Source organism: Ochotona curzoniae, unplaced genomic scaffold, assembly GCF_017591425.1.
Source record: "Ochotona curzoniae isolate NIBS_2020 unplaced genomic scaffold, NIBS_Ocur_1.0 contig_3498, whole genome shotgun sequence".
NCBI lineage: Eukaryota > Metazoa > Chordata > Mammalia > Lagomorpha > Ochotonidae > Ochotona > Ochotona curzoniae.
This window is the reverse complement of record NW_024465885.1, coordinates 18,942,829-18,960,637: the sequence shown is the minus strand read 5'-3', so window position 1 is coordinate 18,960,637 and position 17,809 is coordinate 18,942,829. Positions and strand designations below refer to the sequence as shown.

Here is a 17,809-nt window from a genome sequence, read left to right as displayed (position 1 = left end):
CCCCCACCTTCTCTCAGTGTCTCTCTCTCTCCCCCTCACTTTCAAATCAATAAAAAAAAAATAAGTAACTTTTAACACTAAGGTTTTCTTACTGTGAATTAAATGGAGTATGAGGTCCACTGATAATTAAAACGTGCACTGAAGGTTTTAATGGCAGCCCTGACGATGACCATGAGCACTCACTTTTTTTCAGGTTCTGTGATCCAACGTTGGTTTTAAGAAATACAGTCAAATGGCATCTTTCTCATAATAGACTTGAAACAGAAATCATGTGAGGGCAAAAGAGCTAATCGGTAATGCAGGACATATAGAATTTGCATGAAGACAGCAGTAAAAGTAGCAAAATATCCAAGTGAAAGTTAATGTGCGATCATTTACATGGGAATCTCTCAGAAATAAGAATTCGAGAAAGATGTTTTTAAAATGTGTACAGTAACCATGTCAGAACCCCTCTCAATGGAAGCCGACTCAAGAAGGCCATAGCCTTAAAGAAAGAGACATAAGAGGATCCCACCATGTTGGTTATGCTCAGAAATCTGACTCTGGGCCAAAAGCATTCACATCCCCTGAGAACTAGAGGGAAACAATGATTTTAGGGCCTGAGCCTCACCAAACTTACTGCAACACACACTCTGTACAGTAAAACTCGGCGATCTGTTTTGAACAAGCCCCCAACGTGGTTCTCAGACGCACTAGACCTAAGCACTTCTGGCTTGGAATTTTTGCCTGTATTTTCTAGCTGGAGTTGCCTTAAAAATGAGTTAAGTGTGGTGCCGGCCCACGTGATATTCAGCATGACATTCCTCTGCCTAGCGCATTGGCATCCCATAGAGGCATGTTAGTATCCCGGCTGTTCTACTTCTCATGTAGATGCTTGCCTTTGGCTTGGGAAACAGCAGCAGATCCTCAAGAGCTTGAGCCCCTGCACGCCCGTGGGAGACTCAGTAAAAGATTCCTTGCTCCCATCTTTGAGCTGCTCCAGCTCTAGCCATTGTGGTCATTTGGAGAGTGAATCAATGAATGGAAAATTCACTCTCTCTTTGTCTCTGTCTCTCCCTCTCTCAACAATTATTTCAAGTAAAATTAATAAATCTTTTTTTTAAAAATGAGTGCTTACTGGCATAAATACAAAACTAGATGCACAAAAGCTTCTCAATAAAAGCTCATTTTCTGGGTAACAGATACATCTAACTTTTCAAATGCTTCGAAGCATTTGATTTCAATGAATATCAGAAAATTAAAACTGAATTTAGTCATGGTAACCCAAACACAAATAGAATAATTATACTGCATTCTAAAATCTTTTAAAATTTATTTAAGAATATCTCATGTTTATGTGATTATGTATGTTCCTATCAAGTACTTGACAAAAAAACAAATGTTTTAACCTATTATATAAGTTCCAACAAATAAAACATGACCACTTTAAAGCAAATACATATTTAAAAATATGAAAGGATGGTAAAAGTTAGTATAATAAAGAAATAAAGTTATAAATTTCCACTTTCACTCTAGATTCTTAAAATATAGGCAGCTGGTAAGGAATTTTTAGAAGACTGGGGCCAGTGTTGTGGTGTAGCAGGTTAAGATACTGACTACAATTCCATATGGATGCCGGTTCAAGTTCCAGCACCCCCTCCCCATCCAGCTCCCTGCTAATGTGCTTGGAAAAGCAACAGAAAATGGTCCAAGTGTTTGGGCCCTTGCACCCAAATGGGAGACCTAGAAGAATCTCTTGGCTCCTGGCTTCAGCCTGGCACTATCCTGGCCATTGAGGACAACTGGGGAGGGAACCAGTGGATGGAAGAGTTTCAGTAATTCTGCCACTCAAATAACTAAATAATAAAACCTAAAAAACAGAAGAGACAAAGATTGATGAAGAAAAGGTATCTACTTTCAGAACAGGGATGTTCTCCCAAAGAAACTGTTGAATTTATCTGGACAACAAGCGGCTGGACTCTATGCACGGTACATGCTCACAATGAAGGAATCATGACTGGATTTGATCTGTAGTACTGCAACAATGTGGAGGAATCCAACATGGGGGAGGGCATGGGGAGGGGCTGGGGGAATCCCAGAGCCTATGTAACTGAGTCATAAAACAAAATTTTTTTAAAAGAAAAGGCATCATAAAATATATTAATTTCATTATATACTAATTGCTCTTATTTGACTAACAATTAATTAAGTAACAACTTAGAATAAACCCAAAATTATGCCATGTGTGAAGAATTCTCTTTCAGAAGAAAGGTAACAAGATTATCAAGTGTGGGCCAGGAGCGATAGCATAGTGGTTAAGGTCCTCGCCTTGAACATGCCAGGATCGCATAAAGGTGCCAGTTCTAATCCTGGCTCCTCCACTTCCCATCCAGCTCCCTGCTTGTGGCCTGGGGAAGCCATCGAGGACGGCCCAGAGCATTGGGACCCTGCACCCAGGTGAGAGACCTGGAAAGAAGTTCCTGGCTCTTGGCTTCAGATTGGCGCAGTACCAGCCGTTGCAGTCACTTGGAGAGTGAATCATCAGACGGAAGATCTTCCTCTCTGTCTTTCCTCTTCTCTGTACATCTGCCTTTCCAAAAAAAATAAATAAATATTTTTAAAAAGATTATTAAATGATGACTTATAACAGAGAATAACTTTATTTTCAGGTTGAAAGTCATTTTGAGCTCTCCCAACAGGCAAATTCATCTTAGTAAGTTGGTCTTTATATCACATACGTCACTTGTTAGAGATAGTATATAATTGCTTGACTCAACTGTTATCTTGCCTTTTTTTTTAAGATTTATTTATTTTTATTGGAAAGGAGGAGAGACAGAGAGGAAGATCTTCTATCCGATGGTTCACTCCCCAAGTGGACACAACAGCTGGAGCTGAGTCAATCTGAAGCCAGGAGCCAGGAGATTCTCCTGAGAATCCCATATGTGTACAGGGTCCCAAGGCTCTGGGCTGTCCTCAACTGCTTTCCCAGGCCACAAGCAGGGAGCTGATGGGAAGTGGAGTTGCTGGGATTAGAACCAGCACCCATATGGGATCCCGGTGCTTTCAAGGTGAGGACTTTAACCGCTATGCTATTGCACTGGGCCCTGTTATCTTGTCTTTTTTAAAGTGAATTAACTGGGCCCGGCGCGGTGGCGCAAGTGGTTAAAGGTCCTCGCCTTGCACGCCCGGGATCCCATATGGGCGCCAGTTCTAGTCCCGGCAGCCCCGCTTCCCTTCCAGCTCCCTGCCTGTGGCCTGGGAAAGCAGTCGAGGATGGCCCAAAAGCCTTGGGAACCTGCACCCGCGTGGGAGACCCGGAAGAGGCTCCTGGAGGAAGATCTTCCTCTCTGTCTCTCCTCTCTGTATATCCGCCTTTCCAATAAAAAATAATAAAAATAAATCTTTAAAAAAAATAAAGTGAATTAACTACTTAACATCCATAAATCCTTCTAAACACTGTGACCTTTTCCTAGTTTCATAACATGATCACAGAATGCTAGAGACATACTCATTCTGTTTCCCTTTATAGAATGTCCATTCCCTGATATACAACATTAAAATTTCCTTTAGTTTCTACAAGTCCAATGAGTTTAGTGAAGTAATATTGAACACAAAATTGTGATAATGCTGAATACTACTTTTGACATAGTAATTTTAATGCATTCTTATAATACATTGTAATATGCACAAAAATAAGCTGTGGATTTTAAATTTCTCTGCTTTGAACAAAGAGAACAACATAGCTAGAGTTCATGAAGTTTTTAAAAACAATTCTATAATCATAAAGATTTGACTAAGTAAAGGGCAATTTACTCATCAAAATTGTTTTGAGTCATACTTTAAGAAATGTTTTGGGGCCTGGTGCAATAGCCTAGCGGCTAAAATCCTGGCCTTGCACGCTCCAGGATCCCATATAGGCACTGGTTAATGTCCGGACAGCTCCACTTCCCATCCAGCTCCCTGCTTGTGGCCTGGGAAAGCAGTCAAGGACAGCCCCAATGCCTAGGGATCCTGCACCCTTATGGGAGACCCAGAGGAAGTTCCTGGCTCCTGGCTTTGTATTGGCTTAGTTCTGCCGTTGCGCTCACTTGGGGAGTTAATCATTGTATGGAAAATTTTCCTCTGTGTTTCTCCTCCTCTCTGTATATCTGACTTTGCAATAAAAATAAATATTTATAAAAAAAAAGAAATGTTTTGAAGAATCCTTTTATAACTAATCATTGGGCTTTTTAAGAGAAAAAGGAAACCATTGATTTGGATTTCTTTTTTTTTTCAACCCATGGGATATTCTGGAAAAATGTACATGTGTACTTTCTTAAAAACTTTTCTGAAAGAAAAGAGGGAAAAAATCATGAAGCCTTCTCTGAACTGCTGTTTTTTTCCCCTCTTTCATTACAGGTTTTCATTTTTCAGCTACTTAATGTTTAAAAATCAAATCCCCAAAAAATGGATTTTTTAAACTCCTCTGATCAAAACTTGACCTCCGAGGAACTGCTAAACAGAATGCCATCCAAAATCCTGGTGTCACTCACCCTCTCCGGGCTGGCACTGCTGACAACAACCATCAACTCCCTTGTGATTGCTGCAATCATTGTAACGCGGAAGCTGCACCACCCAGCCAACTATCTAATTTGCTCCCTTGCAGTCACAGATTTTCTCGTAGCTGTGCTGGTGATGCCCTTCAGCATTGTATACATTGTGAGAGAGAGCTGGATAATGGGGCAGGTTGTCTGTGACATCTGGCTGAGTGTTGACATGATCTGCTGCACATGCTCCATCTTGCATCTCTCGGCTATAGCTTTGGATCGCTATCGGGCAATCACGGATGCGGTTGAGTATGCCAGGAAGAGGACTCCCAAGCACGCTGGCATCATGATCACTGTGGTCTGGATTATATCTGTCTTTATCTCAATGCCTCCCCTGTTCTGGAGGCACCAAGGAACTAGCCGAGACGATGAGTGCATCATCAAGCATGATCACATTGTTTCCACTATTTACTCGACATTTGGCGCTTTCTACATCCCACTTGTACTGATTTTGATTCTCTACTACAAAATATACAGAGCAGCAAAGACGTTGTATCACAAGAGACAAGCAAGTAGGATTGCCAAGGAGGAGCTGAATGGCCAAGTACTTTTGGAGAGCAGTGAGAAAAGCACCAGACTGGTCTCTACACCTTACATGCTGGAAAAGTCTTTATCTGATCCATCAACAGACCTTGACAAAATGCACAACACAGTGAAGATTTCCAGATCTGAATTAAAGCATGAGAAATCTTGGAGAAGGCAAAAGATCTCGGGCACAAGAGAACGCAAAGCAGCCACTACACTGGGATTAATCTTGGGTGCATTTGTAATATGCTGGCTTCCTTTTTTTGTAAAAGAATTGGTTGTTAATGTCTGTGAGAAATGTAAAATTTCTGAAGAAATGTCAAATTTTCTGGCATGGCTTGGATATCTCAATTCTCTTATCAATCCACTGATTTACACAATCTTCAATGAAGACTTTAAGAAAGCATTCCAAAAACTTGTGCGATGTCGATGCTAAAAAAAAGATTATTAAGAGACAGAACTTTTGAATGGGAAAATAACTAAGTGAAATGCCAAGAAAAAGTATTTAAAGTTTTAGAGGAAAACACGTTAGAACTTCCAAAATGACAAAATTTTAATTTATATTTTTAATAGTCTGATAAATATAATTCTTTGATTCAATTATCATTCTAGGGTATTCAAAATAATTTATGCAGGTTATGCAAAACATTTTGCCTATGCAATGTTTGTGGAAAGCCAACTAGAATATATATATGTATATCTATACATATATATGTATATATATATGTATATGTATGTATATATGTGTATATGAGATCTCATATATATATGAAATATATATGAGATAAACTGTGGTGATATTCCAGTTTGTCTTACGGCATTGATAAAAGAATTTTTAATTAATGTAATTCCATGCACAATTTCTATATGATCCCATTGCTTTATATAATTCACCGCAAAACTCACATTTATCCATCTTAGTCTGGGCAAAAGGGAAGGGGGAAGAAAATAACAGTTATTCCTTAGGGTAATAGACTAAACACAAAAGAGATACTGACATTGTGTTTGAGTTTAGACAGTAAGAAGCAATCACATAGTGGGTTGGAGATTGCAAAATAATTCTGGATATGGAATTTGTACCTATGTAAGGTGTTCCATTTAATCTAAGTTCTTACAAAGGTATTATCTTAACCACAAATGTTCAACATTTGAAATAAAACCTTAGCCTTGAGACAAGAATTTGATAATGGTCGTGGGGAGAGATGATGTTATAATTGCCCCCTTTTTAATTTAAGAGTCAAACTTAAGGCAGTACACATTCAGGGTACTTACCCTGGTTATTATACTTTTAATGTCTTTTAAATATTTCTATTATGCATTTGATAGAAAGACATAGTTCCTGTCTGCTGGTTCTCATCCCATATGCTCACAATCGCTCAGACTGGCCGCACTGAAGCCAGGAGACAAGAACTCGACCTCAGTCTCCTGCATATGTTGCAAGGACTCAGTTACTTGAGCGATCACCGCGATCTGCCAGGCTCTGTATCAGCAGGCAGCTGGAGCTGAGAATTGATTCCAGGCACACCACACTAGGGAATAGGCATGTCAACCTTGAGGCCAAATGCCCACTCCCTCTAACATCTCTTTGAAATCTAAAATGTATTTCATTCTCTTAATATGAAAAGCCTCTGTTACCAACAACAACGCCTGAATAGTTCACATTTAGCATCTCTATACCTTTGGTTTTAATATTTCCCTTTTCCTATTATCAAGACTATAACAGGAAATCTTAGTCCTTTGTATTAACTTCAAAAAATCTCTAAATTTCCGATTAGTACAAATAAATAACTTAAGGTTCATGTTATACTATATATAAATGAGTTATCCACTTGGAAAGTCTAATATAAGGATTTGACAGCAATGCTTGTGAGAGGATTTTGCTTTATTTGAAACTTTGTCATTGACCAACTTATGGGAAAACCCATCATCAATCAAGATCATTTGAAAACAACACACATACTTTTTTAAAATTATAACTTTACATTTATTATAAATTATTCTTTCTTGACACGATGCTCAACAGTGCATTGCATCATGTTTTTTTCAGCATCTGTTACATATTACTTAATGTAAGAAGTATTTATAGAATTCCCATTTTATCCAAGACATTGAAACATTTAATAGGGAGAGAAAAGATATAGAAAATAGTAAACTATAGCTTTTCCTCTTTATATGCTCATAAGACAATGAGGAAACAAGAAACGATGAAAAATCTGTAATTGAGAAAAACAAAGGTATGATAGAGAGTTCAGCAGCTATTTAGAGCAATAAAGGGAAAGGAGGGGAAAAGAAAACTTGGCATTATTGTGGTTGACCTTGACAGGAAAAAAAAGACACCTATGGTCAATTTCGTTGATATGAATGGGTGTTCACTAATTTTTTTTCATATATACATGGAAAATTTAGAGCAGATATTTTTTAAAAGGCATTGTTATCAGACTAGATTTGAGCAAAGAGGGCACCAGAGATAATGAGTTGGTTGAAAACAAAGCAATAATTTTAGAAAGCGGTGTTGTTGCTTAACATTTGATTCTGATGGTGGCAACAAAAAGAAACAAATGAGACATAAGATGGCAAAAGCTACAGGCTGTGACAAATACTTAATAAGTCAACAGAGGGAATCAGGAGTTGCTACAATAATGTCATTCTTTGCTAAAATGTGGATCTTGACAGAAGTCTGATGTGAAATGGTAAACTGGATATGTTAAGCATATGGAAACAGGCCATATGAATTGTGTTACTGAGCCTTGGCTCGCCCAAGCAAAACTAGCAGTTAGCTGAGATTTCTTTCCCACCCCAAAATGGACAAGCAAATGAGGCTTTTGGCCTCCTTTCTTATCCTCATTTTGCTTTTCCCAGAGCCGTTAAGTCTCCTGACAGCCCAAAGCCTGCAAAATTCCCTGTCATTCTGTTTCTTTTTTTCCCATCCCACTTACCAAAAATTTGCCTCCATTATTGATTCATTCAAAAACCTTGCTGAAGTTGAAATACTTGTCAAACAAGCTTACCTAAATTCATCTCAAAAATCTTGATACTTTCAAATTTAACAGATGTAGTTCACCAACCTAGAATAATTTCAATTAGGGGAAAGGTTCACCCAAACACAAATACTGCCCTGCAAAGTGAGTTGAACTGAAGCTGAAATCTGGGAGAATAATACCATAAGAGACAGGAAAGTCAGATCTCCCTTCAAAATCTATAGGAAAATCAAGTTTACTATTCCTGTATATTTGAAGCTACTTCTTAAATATTCATTTATTTATTTGCAAGACAAGCTATCAAAGAAAAGGGGAAGAGAGAAAAAGAGACATAATTTTTCAACCATGTGTTTACTCTCTAAATACCCACAACAGCCAAAAATAGACCAAATAAAACCAGAAAACAACTCCAGCGGGGTCTCCCATGAAGGCTGCAGGAACCCAGGTAGCAGGACCATCATCTCCTGTCTCTCTGGTGCATTAGCAGGTGCCAGATAAGAAGTACTTTCGACTTGAACCCAACATGACTAAAAGACATGCAAGCATACTAAGCAACCGCTTAACTCTGCATTGCACCACCCACTCCAAGTGATTTCTTAGTCCTAACAAGTAACAATACATGGCAGCAATTGTCACCCCATCTATATATTTTCCCATATGCTGAGGATACAGATTGTCCCATACTCTGTAAACAAATATGAGTGATTTTATGTGTATATATAAAATGCATATTATATATATAAATGTCAGGTAATGTAGGGGCTAATAACCAGCAATTCACACTTTAAAATATATGAACAGCATATTACTTTAAAAGATACACTTCTCCAAATATGTTAGTTTTATTCTCTCACTGAAAATTTTCCAAGTTACTAAAAGCTGAGAATTTTTACAGAAACAAAAATGTTTTCACACCTAGACCAAGTGAAGCAATATAGTGATTCATATGTTTAACTGCTTAGAAGAAAATCTAAATACTATAGAAAGTCAACAGAGAGTAGATAGACAATGCAAGTTTACTTCTTCCTGTAATTGTTGTTCACCAGCAAGAGGAAAGTAGCTGCAGATAGTCTTCCTCCATTCTTCTAAATCTTCTCAGAGAGAGCAAGTAAAAGACAAAGAAATTCAAGAAATCCAAGACCCACAGGAAGTCAAACTTCCAGATGCTAAATCCAACCTAGTACTCTATTGTTAGATATAGCCATGTATAAAATGTGCTTGACAATTCACTTCTACTTGTGAAGCATGATCTTTACTATAAAACTGACTTAAGACTATGAATTGCCTGGGTTAGTAGGCTTTTTGTTTTATTTTCTTTTACAATGTAGAGTAGAGCCCATCACATCAACAGCTTATCCAGACCCTGACAATTGATGGTCATCTTTAAGGAGGACCAATTTCCATTCTAAATTTCCAAAACCAATCTTCCTTTCCCTTTTCTGTTGAGTTTGGATCTCTACCTATCTAGCCTTGATGTGCCCTGAGGCACACTTGTTTCCTGTTTCTATTGGTCAAGCAGAGGATCCTTTAGCAGAGTATGACCCTATATTCATAGGCTCAATATTAAACTTGCCCCTCAGTACAGTATCAAAAATAGCTGGAGCATTCATTAGAAGTCAGCTACTGGGATGTCTGTTGATTTGCTCACTAAATAGCATGTAGATTAGGATGACCATAAACTTATTTCTGAAATATACTCCTCTGTTTCTAGAAGGGAGCTGTTTCATAACTCATTATAAAAAATATTCTTGTCTTATGTCAGAGAATCAGGTTTACCACATTGAGGTAGAAAGGAAATATGTAGAATTTTTTTCTTAATATGTTACAAAGTCCTTCAAAAACAATGCTGTTCAACTCAAGATGTTTCCATATTAATTTATTTCAGAAAATGTGTTTCTAAGATCCTAATAACTAAAATTATATTTTATTTTGCTAAAAATGATCACTCAAATCAGATTAATATTTTTGTTACAAATAAAATATTTTCTTAAGACATTGTGGTCACTTTTCTTGGTCTTTACAGTCAGTATTTTTTCCCCTTATTTAAAATGAGGAATTTATTCCTAAGAGAAACATTTCCCAACAAAATCACCAAAGTTTGGTTATTGATATCGAATCTCATCTCTGTGCAGAAGCACAATGATGCTTGAAATCTACCCAGGAAGGAAAGAATTGTTTTCAAGGAATTTATACTCTAAGATTTTATCACAAACCATAAAAATTTGGTGTGAGAAAAAAAACGCGCGAGATTGTCGGTATCAACAGTAGCAACAATAAATCATATCAAACAGTTTTTTATTAAAGCTTGTGTTTAGTGAAAGCTCCAGTTGCCGCCAAGGAGAGTTTGCGCCTCAGCAAGGACACTAAAATGATTTGCTGGCTTATGGAGACAGAACAAAGCTCATTTTGTTTGTCTTCCTATGCTAAGACTATGATTTGCATGGGTTAGTAGGCTATTGATAGTCCTGAGCTATCTGTAATAATAGTTTTTCCTACAATCACACTTTATATATTGTATCATCCAGTATTATAATTTATGATATGGCTGAACTACCTGGGAGTTTCCTTTAACTCAATTAATAAAGGACAGTTTTACTAACCCCCCTATCCACCATATGAATATATACATGTTTATATATGGACTTTTACTCAATCCCCTATCCACCATATAAATATATACATGTTTATATATGGACATATTTTCTCTGTGTTAGTTGGCTTTGCTAGGTCAAAGTATGAGTGTGCAACTGTGTGTGCATTCATGTATATCATTTCACAAACAAGCTAACGTAAAGAAGCAATAAACTATAGGGGAAAGTTAATTTCTTTAGTCAAGCACACTACAGAACCTGAAGATGAAGGTGGAGGAGGCAAGAAGGAGATTTTGCAACAGGAAAAAGGAAGAGTGCTTTAAATTTCCAGTTGTACAAATCAGTGTGTATGAGTCACTCAAGATGCTTGTTACAAAATCCCAAGGACTCTGAGTCCCTAAATCCAAAGTAGAACAGAAGAGTAAGTCCTTAGCAAGGATCCTGGGTTATTCTAACGCGAGGAGCTCGTGGAACTGTGGGTAAAACACCACTGCTTTAAAGCCCTAAGCAGACCAGGACCCGCCCCCACACGCATAGTCTTTTACCTTTGTGCAGAAACAAGTGGCTGCATGCAAAATTCTGTAAGTTAAAATACTCAGAACTTGAATATGATGTTTTAAAAACTCAAAATCGAGTTTAAAAAAAAAAAACTAAGCAGTTTCAGTGCTTCTGTTTAACCATTCTTATATTTTTTTATTTTTATTTTTTTATTGATTACCTTGCATTATATGACACAGTTTTATAGTCACTGGGATTCCCCCCTCCCCAAAACCCGCCCCCCCCCCGTGGTGGATTCCTCCACCTTGTTGCATAACCACAGTTCAAATTCAGTTGAGATTCTTTCCTTGCAAGCATCTACAAAGCATAGAGTCCAGCATCTTATTGTCCAGATAAGTTCAACAGTTTCTTGGGGAGACCGTCTCTGGTCTGAAGGTAGAGCCGACAGAGTATCATCCCAATCAATTAAAAGCCCCGACATTACATCAGTAACAATTTATAACGTAATGGAATTATTTGAAAAAAAAAAAGAAAGAAGGAAGAAGAACTAGTCTCACCATCATTTTGCTAGAAGACTCCCAGCTAAAATCTGCAAGACGACTGTAGTACCATAAGGAACCTGACTGTAATTCAACAGAAAGAAAAGGGGAAAAAAATTACTGAGTGTTTATAAAAATATAATTTTTCAAAGAATCAAAACATCTTCTCAAGCACATTATTGTTTAACTCTTTTAGGGTAAAGAATGAAAGGCTTTCACCAAATATAAAGAAGGAGCTCAGAGAACCAGATGATTCCTGGATTTTAAATCAGAAAAGACTAATGGGTTCTAATTCTGTTAATCATTAACCTGATGCTGAGCAAATATCATCCCATCCTGCTTCCCTCAGACTATGGTGGCAAAGGCTAAAGAGAAAGGCTGAGAGAACACCAATGACCTTGAAAACTGCTACAGGATTTGAATATTTTGAGTGTTATCCACTGTAACAAGCACAGGAATCAGAATGCACTTGACATGGAACATGGCATTCTGCACAGTGAGCTGCCTTTTTCTAAATTTATAAAGGAACCAGTGAATAGTTAATGACCTGCTCCCGGCTCCCTCTGGAAGCTCTGTCCTGGGTAGAACAATTCACTCCCCAAAACCACATTCTCATGTACAAGAGGCACCATTGTGAGCACTCCACGGTCTGTTCTCTCCTGTATTGCCATCTGTGCTGCTTATTGCATGGCATCTTCAAACCCTCCTAGCTTTCTAGAGGGTTGTAAAAAGAAATCTTTCTACCCTGTTAAAATCATAATTGGAATTGTTTCAGCAATACTTCCTTCTGTTGAGGTATTGAAACTAAATTTGTATTAAGCTGGAAGTCAGTATCACAAGATGTGATCTTCGGTAAACTTTTTGGTGTTAAATATTACAAATTTCTCCATGAGTGCTTGGTTTACTGCAACTAAAAATAATAATGTAAATTACTTAAAGGGCCTGTTACTTTACATTCCTCCACACCTATTCCAAACATTTTTGATGACTGATTTCCTTCTCTAAGTAACCTAGTTCATTTCATTGTGTTCTAATAACTAAAATATAAATACCTGATTGATTTTGACAACAGTATTTAAAATAAAAAAGAAATGCAAATATGTAATCAAAAAAAAAAAAGAAATAGGTTTCTCAGGGACTGGCACAGTGGCTTAGGAGGCAAATTCACTGCTTATAATGCCAATATCCCAGAAAGGCAATGGTTTGAGTCTCAGCTGCTTCACTTTGGACCATTCCCTGCCAGTGGCCTGGGGAAAGCAGTAGAAGACAGCCCTACTGCTTGTGCCCCAGTACCATGTGGGAAACTGGGATGGAGCTCCTGGCATTGGTTTAGCTCCGTCCTGGACATTGTGTCGTCTGGGGAGTGAACCAGCGGATGGAGAATCTCTCTTTCTCCTCTTCTCTAACTCTGATTTTCAAAATAAGCAAATCGCTCATAACTATAAAATATGTTTTATGCATAAAATAGTCAAAAAGGTGGTAGCTTAGAAAACCAAATAGTCAATTTTCTATATGGAATAAGAACACATAGAAATTCATAGAGCTCTGATTTTTCTGGAAATGCCTATACACAATGTCACATTTCAATAAGCTTATAATTATTCATTATCAATCATATATGCATTACACAAAATTCTTTATATGACCTACTTTGAAAGCCAGTATTTTATTACTATTTTTAAATATATCTAAATAATAAATACATGCATTTGCTCATATTAAAATTATAAGCTCCTGGCTTCTAGCCCCTCTGGTATAAAATCATTCCTCTCTACACCTCTTGTTGGTCCCAGACTCCCTTCCATTCCAGAAATTTTGGGCAGGTGAAAAAAAGAAATCATTTTAACTAGGAAATACGTCTACAGTGAAGAAGAAAACGTCATTTTTTTTCTGCTTAAAAGGAAGATTTCTTACTTTCTGGAGAATTCTAGAAGCCACATTGTCTATTTCTGAAAGATGGAGAAACAGCTTTATGCTAGCTTCACTTACTTCAAGAATCTTTAAAGAGATAATAAATGCTCGGGCATCCATAACCACCTGAGCATCCTATATAATTATGATTCAGGCACTAGCAGGTTAGGCTAACCAATCACACAAACAACAATTCATTAAACCTGCTCAACTCTATAGCAAGCACCTGAGAATCACTTTCAGCTTTGAGAAATAGAACAAAATCTTAACTCTGGCAACCGAGTGCACGCTCCTTATTTTCCAAAGGGCCTGTCCTGGTTGTCCCTACCCCCATAAACTTAGAGCCTAATTAACATATCCCTGGGGCAAAGAGGGGAATAAGGCTGAAGTATTAGTTCTTATTTTTCTTTTTTTTATTTTCATGTATCTGGTGTCTCAAAATACAAAACTGAAGTCAGCAACAACTTTCTGTACTTTGCTTGCTTTTCCATTGTATCGCCTATTGGTTTAAAGATGTAGGTACTGCTCCAATTATAATGCATGCCTACATTGGGAATCTCTGCCCTCTTTCCTATTCTCATTAGTATACCACATGGAAAGCATCTTCAGGCTAAAACTGGGCAGACATGTTGGGATTTTCCATGAACTAATGTCTGAACTAAGTGGTATAACTGCATTGTTACAAATGAGTCAACATTTAAGTGAATTTTCTTTATAAAAATCTTTTCATTCATGAAAAATTATATGTAACAGTTGCTATCTTTAGTTAAGAGAAGAAAAAAACATAAAACCTGGTTTAGTTTTGTGATTTTTATTATCAGCTGCCCAAGCAACAGAAAATATTCAAACATGAGTCTTGATGTCTAAAATATAAAAATCTACTCAATTTATTGCTATTGTTAAGAAGGATTTGATGTTAGCAAAATATATACTAAAATGTGAAATAAACCATATTCTATCTCTCAAAAATAATTAGTGTTGGTTTTAACTTATAATTTCAAAGTGTCCTGTAGCATTCTGTTAGAAAAACCACAAAGGAATGATAATGGGTGACAGAGATTTTAACAACCCAAGTGTTTTTCCATGACGTGTTTTTTTTTCCATGGTACGTGCAGAGCCTGTGCTAAAAGGGGAGCCTCCTGGGCCTGGCGTCGTGGCCTAGCGGCTAAAAGTCCTCACCTTGAACGCTCCAGGATCCCATATGGGCGCCGGTTCTAATCCCGGTAGCTCCACTTCCCATCCAGCTCCCAGCTGGGAAAGCAGTCGAGGACGGCCCAAAGCCTTGGGACCCTGCACCCATGTGGGAGACCTAGAGGAAGTTCCTGGCTCCTGGCTTCGGATTGACACAGCACCAGCTCTTGCGCTCACTTAGGGAGTAAATCAGTGGACAGAAAATCTTCCTCTCTGTATATCTGACTTTGCAATAAAAATGAATAAATCTTTAAAAATAAAATTAAATTTAAAAACTCATTTTTAAAAAGTCAATTTAGAGCAATGACATTTTCTTTTATTTTCCTGAAGCTAAAAAATAATCAGTAAAAATACTTTCTGAGATAATATTACAATATTAGATAGAGTGCTTTGTTCTGAGTTCCAACATTAGAACAGCTTTGAATGTCATTACACTAAGTACAGTAGACCTAGAGAAACAGCTTCTCTCAACTTCTTCCTCCCAAAATTAATGTTTATAAAGACAAAGAGGAGAAGGGCTGGCCTTAGAGAGTGAGAAGAAAGAATTACGATGCTGCTTAATTAAATAATACTGGAGTATTTCAGAAGACTCATAGAAAATGGAGTTAAAATGTAAATTTATTCTAGAACAAAAAATTTGAAATATATAGAGGGGTCTCTTAAAAGTTCATGGAAAACAGAAATAGAGGGTAAAGCTGGCACTTATGAGGCTCACACACCATACAGCAGTGTCGATTTGGGTCCAGGCGGCTCCACCGCTCATCCAGCTTCCTGCTGATACCCTGGAAAGCAATGATGATGCGCAAGTGCTTGAGTTCCTGCCTCCCACATGAGAGACCTGATTGGAGTTCCCGGCTCCTGGCCCAGCCCCAGATGTTTCGGACTTTTGAAAACCAATCAGTGTATGAAGAGTATCTTTCTTCCACTCCTTCTTACCCTTCCTCTCCCTCTCAATCTTTCTCATTTTCTCCGTCATTCTGACTTTCTAATAAAATAATAAAAGAAAACTTTTGGGAGGGGGCAGATACAAGTGTCCTTGCCACATATGGATGGATGTGTGGGCTGGTGCATGGGGCAGAATGATGCTGCTGTGAAGATCTGCCAGGCCGTGTTTAGGTGACATACATCTCCATTCCTCTTGTCCAACAATTAAGGTTATGGACAGCTTCTGCCTTTGTTACCACTTTCTTTTTTTCATTAAATTTGTTTTGTTTTCTTCTTAATACTATTTACATAACTGAGAGGGATGCATGCCCATGTTGGCCTGATTAGGATGGTGAGGCTCAGGTCCTGAGGAAAGTAGGTGTTATAAATGTTTCAGGGTTTTTTTTTCTTCCCTATGTCCACAGGGGAGGAGGAGGGAGGGACTACTGCTTGATGTCAAACTAAATCAGTATCCAGAGATGAAGCATGGTCAATTGATGACACTTAGGGTCCCCGATGTGGAGAAGAGTATTCCAAAGGTGGTTTTGATAGTTCTGAAGAGTTGTTGGCTTTGTTACTCCAGGTTTGAGAAAATATTTCCAAGGACTTTAGGTTGACAAAGTCCACATTAGTGCACCCAAGACTCAAAAACATGCTGCAAAGCTTGGCCAGAAGAGTTATCCAAGCTGTTCTGCTTTCCATCCTCCGACAAGGCAGCCTGCTTGTCTAGTTGAGTTGGCTGTCATGTACCCATATGTGCATTTGGGTCATACTGCGCACTGCATGGGTATCAGCAACTGAGGAAGCCAATGGTCCAATTGGCTAGTCCTCTGCCTACAAATGCCAGCATCCTATATGGACACTGGATCATGTCCCTGATGCTCTCCTTCCCATCCAGCTTTCCTGCTGTGGACTCAAGAGGGCGCCCACTAACCCAGAGGGGAATCCTGGCTCTTGGCTGTTAATCAATTCAACTCCAGTGGTTGCAGCCATTTGGAGAGAAAAACAGCAGATGGAAATCTTTCTCTATGTCTCTCCTTCTCTCTGTAAGTCTGCCTTTCCAATGAAAATAAAAACATCTTCTAAAAATATTGGCAGCATTTCAGAACTATCTAAACCACTTGGAAAGAACCCTCAGAATATGTATACATCGAGACTCTGGGTTGATATGAGGTGGTGGTTCCTCATCCCCGGGTACTGGAACATGTGGGAAGTCATGAGTGGTTTCCCCCTTTAGCTTCCCCCCTCCCCCAGAAATAACAAGAAGAAATAGCAAATTTTTAAGCAATGAATACACCCAATTTCCCCTAAACCTTGATCCTTCCCACCATGTAGTCATTATAAAAATAAAATTTATTTTTAAAAAAGGTTTTCTCCTTATCTTAAACTATACTGTATTTCTAATTTATTCACATGCCAAGGCTTTGGTATTTGAGAAACATTTTTCTTCTTAAATCTCTTCAAAAGAAACAATGAGATTAGCCTTGCCAATTGATTGCAAAAATAAGTAGGAAATGTTGAAGATGAGCTCTCTGGAAAAGTCTATGCCATAGCAGGACCGAGAAAATACTGGGTGTTAACAAACTAATTTCCTTCTTTCTCATTGTTCATGCCTTTTAATTCTTTTAAATATTTTAGTAAACTTTTTTTATTTTTTCAGTCTCACAATTCTTATGCATGAAGACTTTTTATCCTGTTATCTATACTTGCTGTCATGCACAGTGCTTTGTTTCCTTGCCTAATGATGGATGTGTTTTTCTCTTCACTTGGATTTATCATTTTCATTGGAACTGTTTTTGAGAACTGTAATAATGGGAGGAGTAACCCTGGCTTCTTTCAGGTGTCAATGAGGCTCATCAGCACTGTACCCATTTAAACTAGATGGTGTGTGTGTGTGTGTGATCATCCCGATGGGTGTGAACTCAGCATGGAAATAGAAATAAATGCCAGAGGGCTGCAATAAGTCTTCAGATAAAAGTCTTTCCATCACCAATCACAATCAAGAGTCAATGTTCAACTTTCCAAGTGGGAATTTTTCTTGAACTGGCGGCATAGTGCTTTAGGAATTCAGTTTTTTTCAAAGGCAT

At 38.0% G+C, this 17,809-nt stretch overlaps 1 protein-coding gene across 1 annotated transcript; it reads left to right on the top strand.

The window, feature by feature from the left end:
- The first annotated feature begins 4,425 nt into the window (after window positions 1-4,425).
- Window positions 4,426-5,526, top strand: HTR1F (5-hydroxytryptamine receptor 1F). Its single transcript, XM_040980853.1, has one exon. The coding sequence runs from the start codon at window positions 4,426-4,428 to the stop codon at window positions 5,524-5,526; it is 1,101 nt and encodes a 366-aa protein (XP_040836787.1).
- The last annotated feature ends 12,283 nt before the right edge of the window (window positions 5,527-17,809 follow it).

What these genes read in the sequence shown, in the direction of transcription:
- HTR1F (XM_040980853.1), top strand. Translation starts at nt 4,426, where the DNA reads ATGGATTTTTTAAACTCCTCTGATCAAAACTTGACCTCCGAGGAACTG.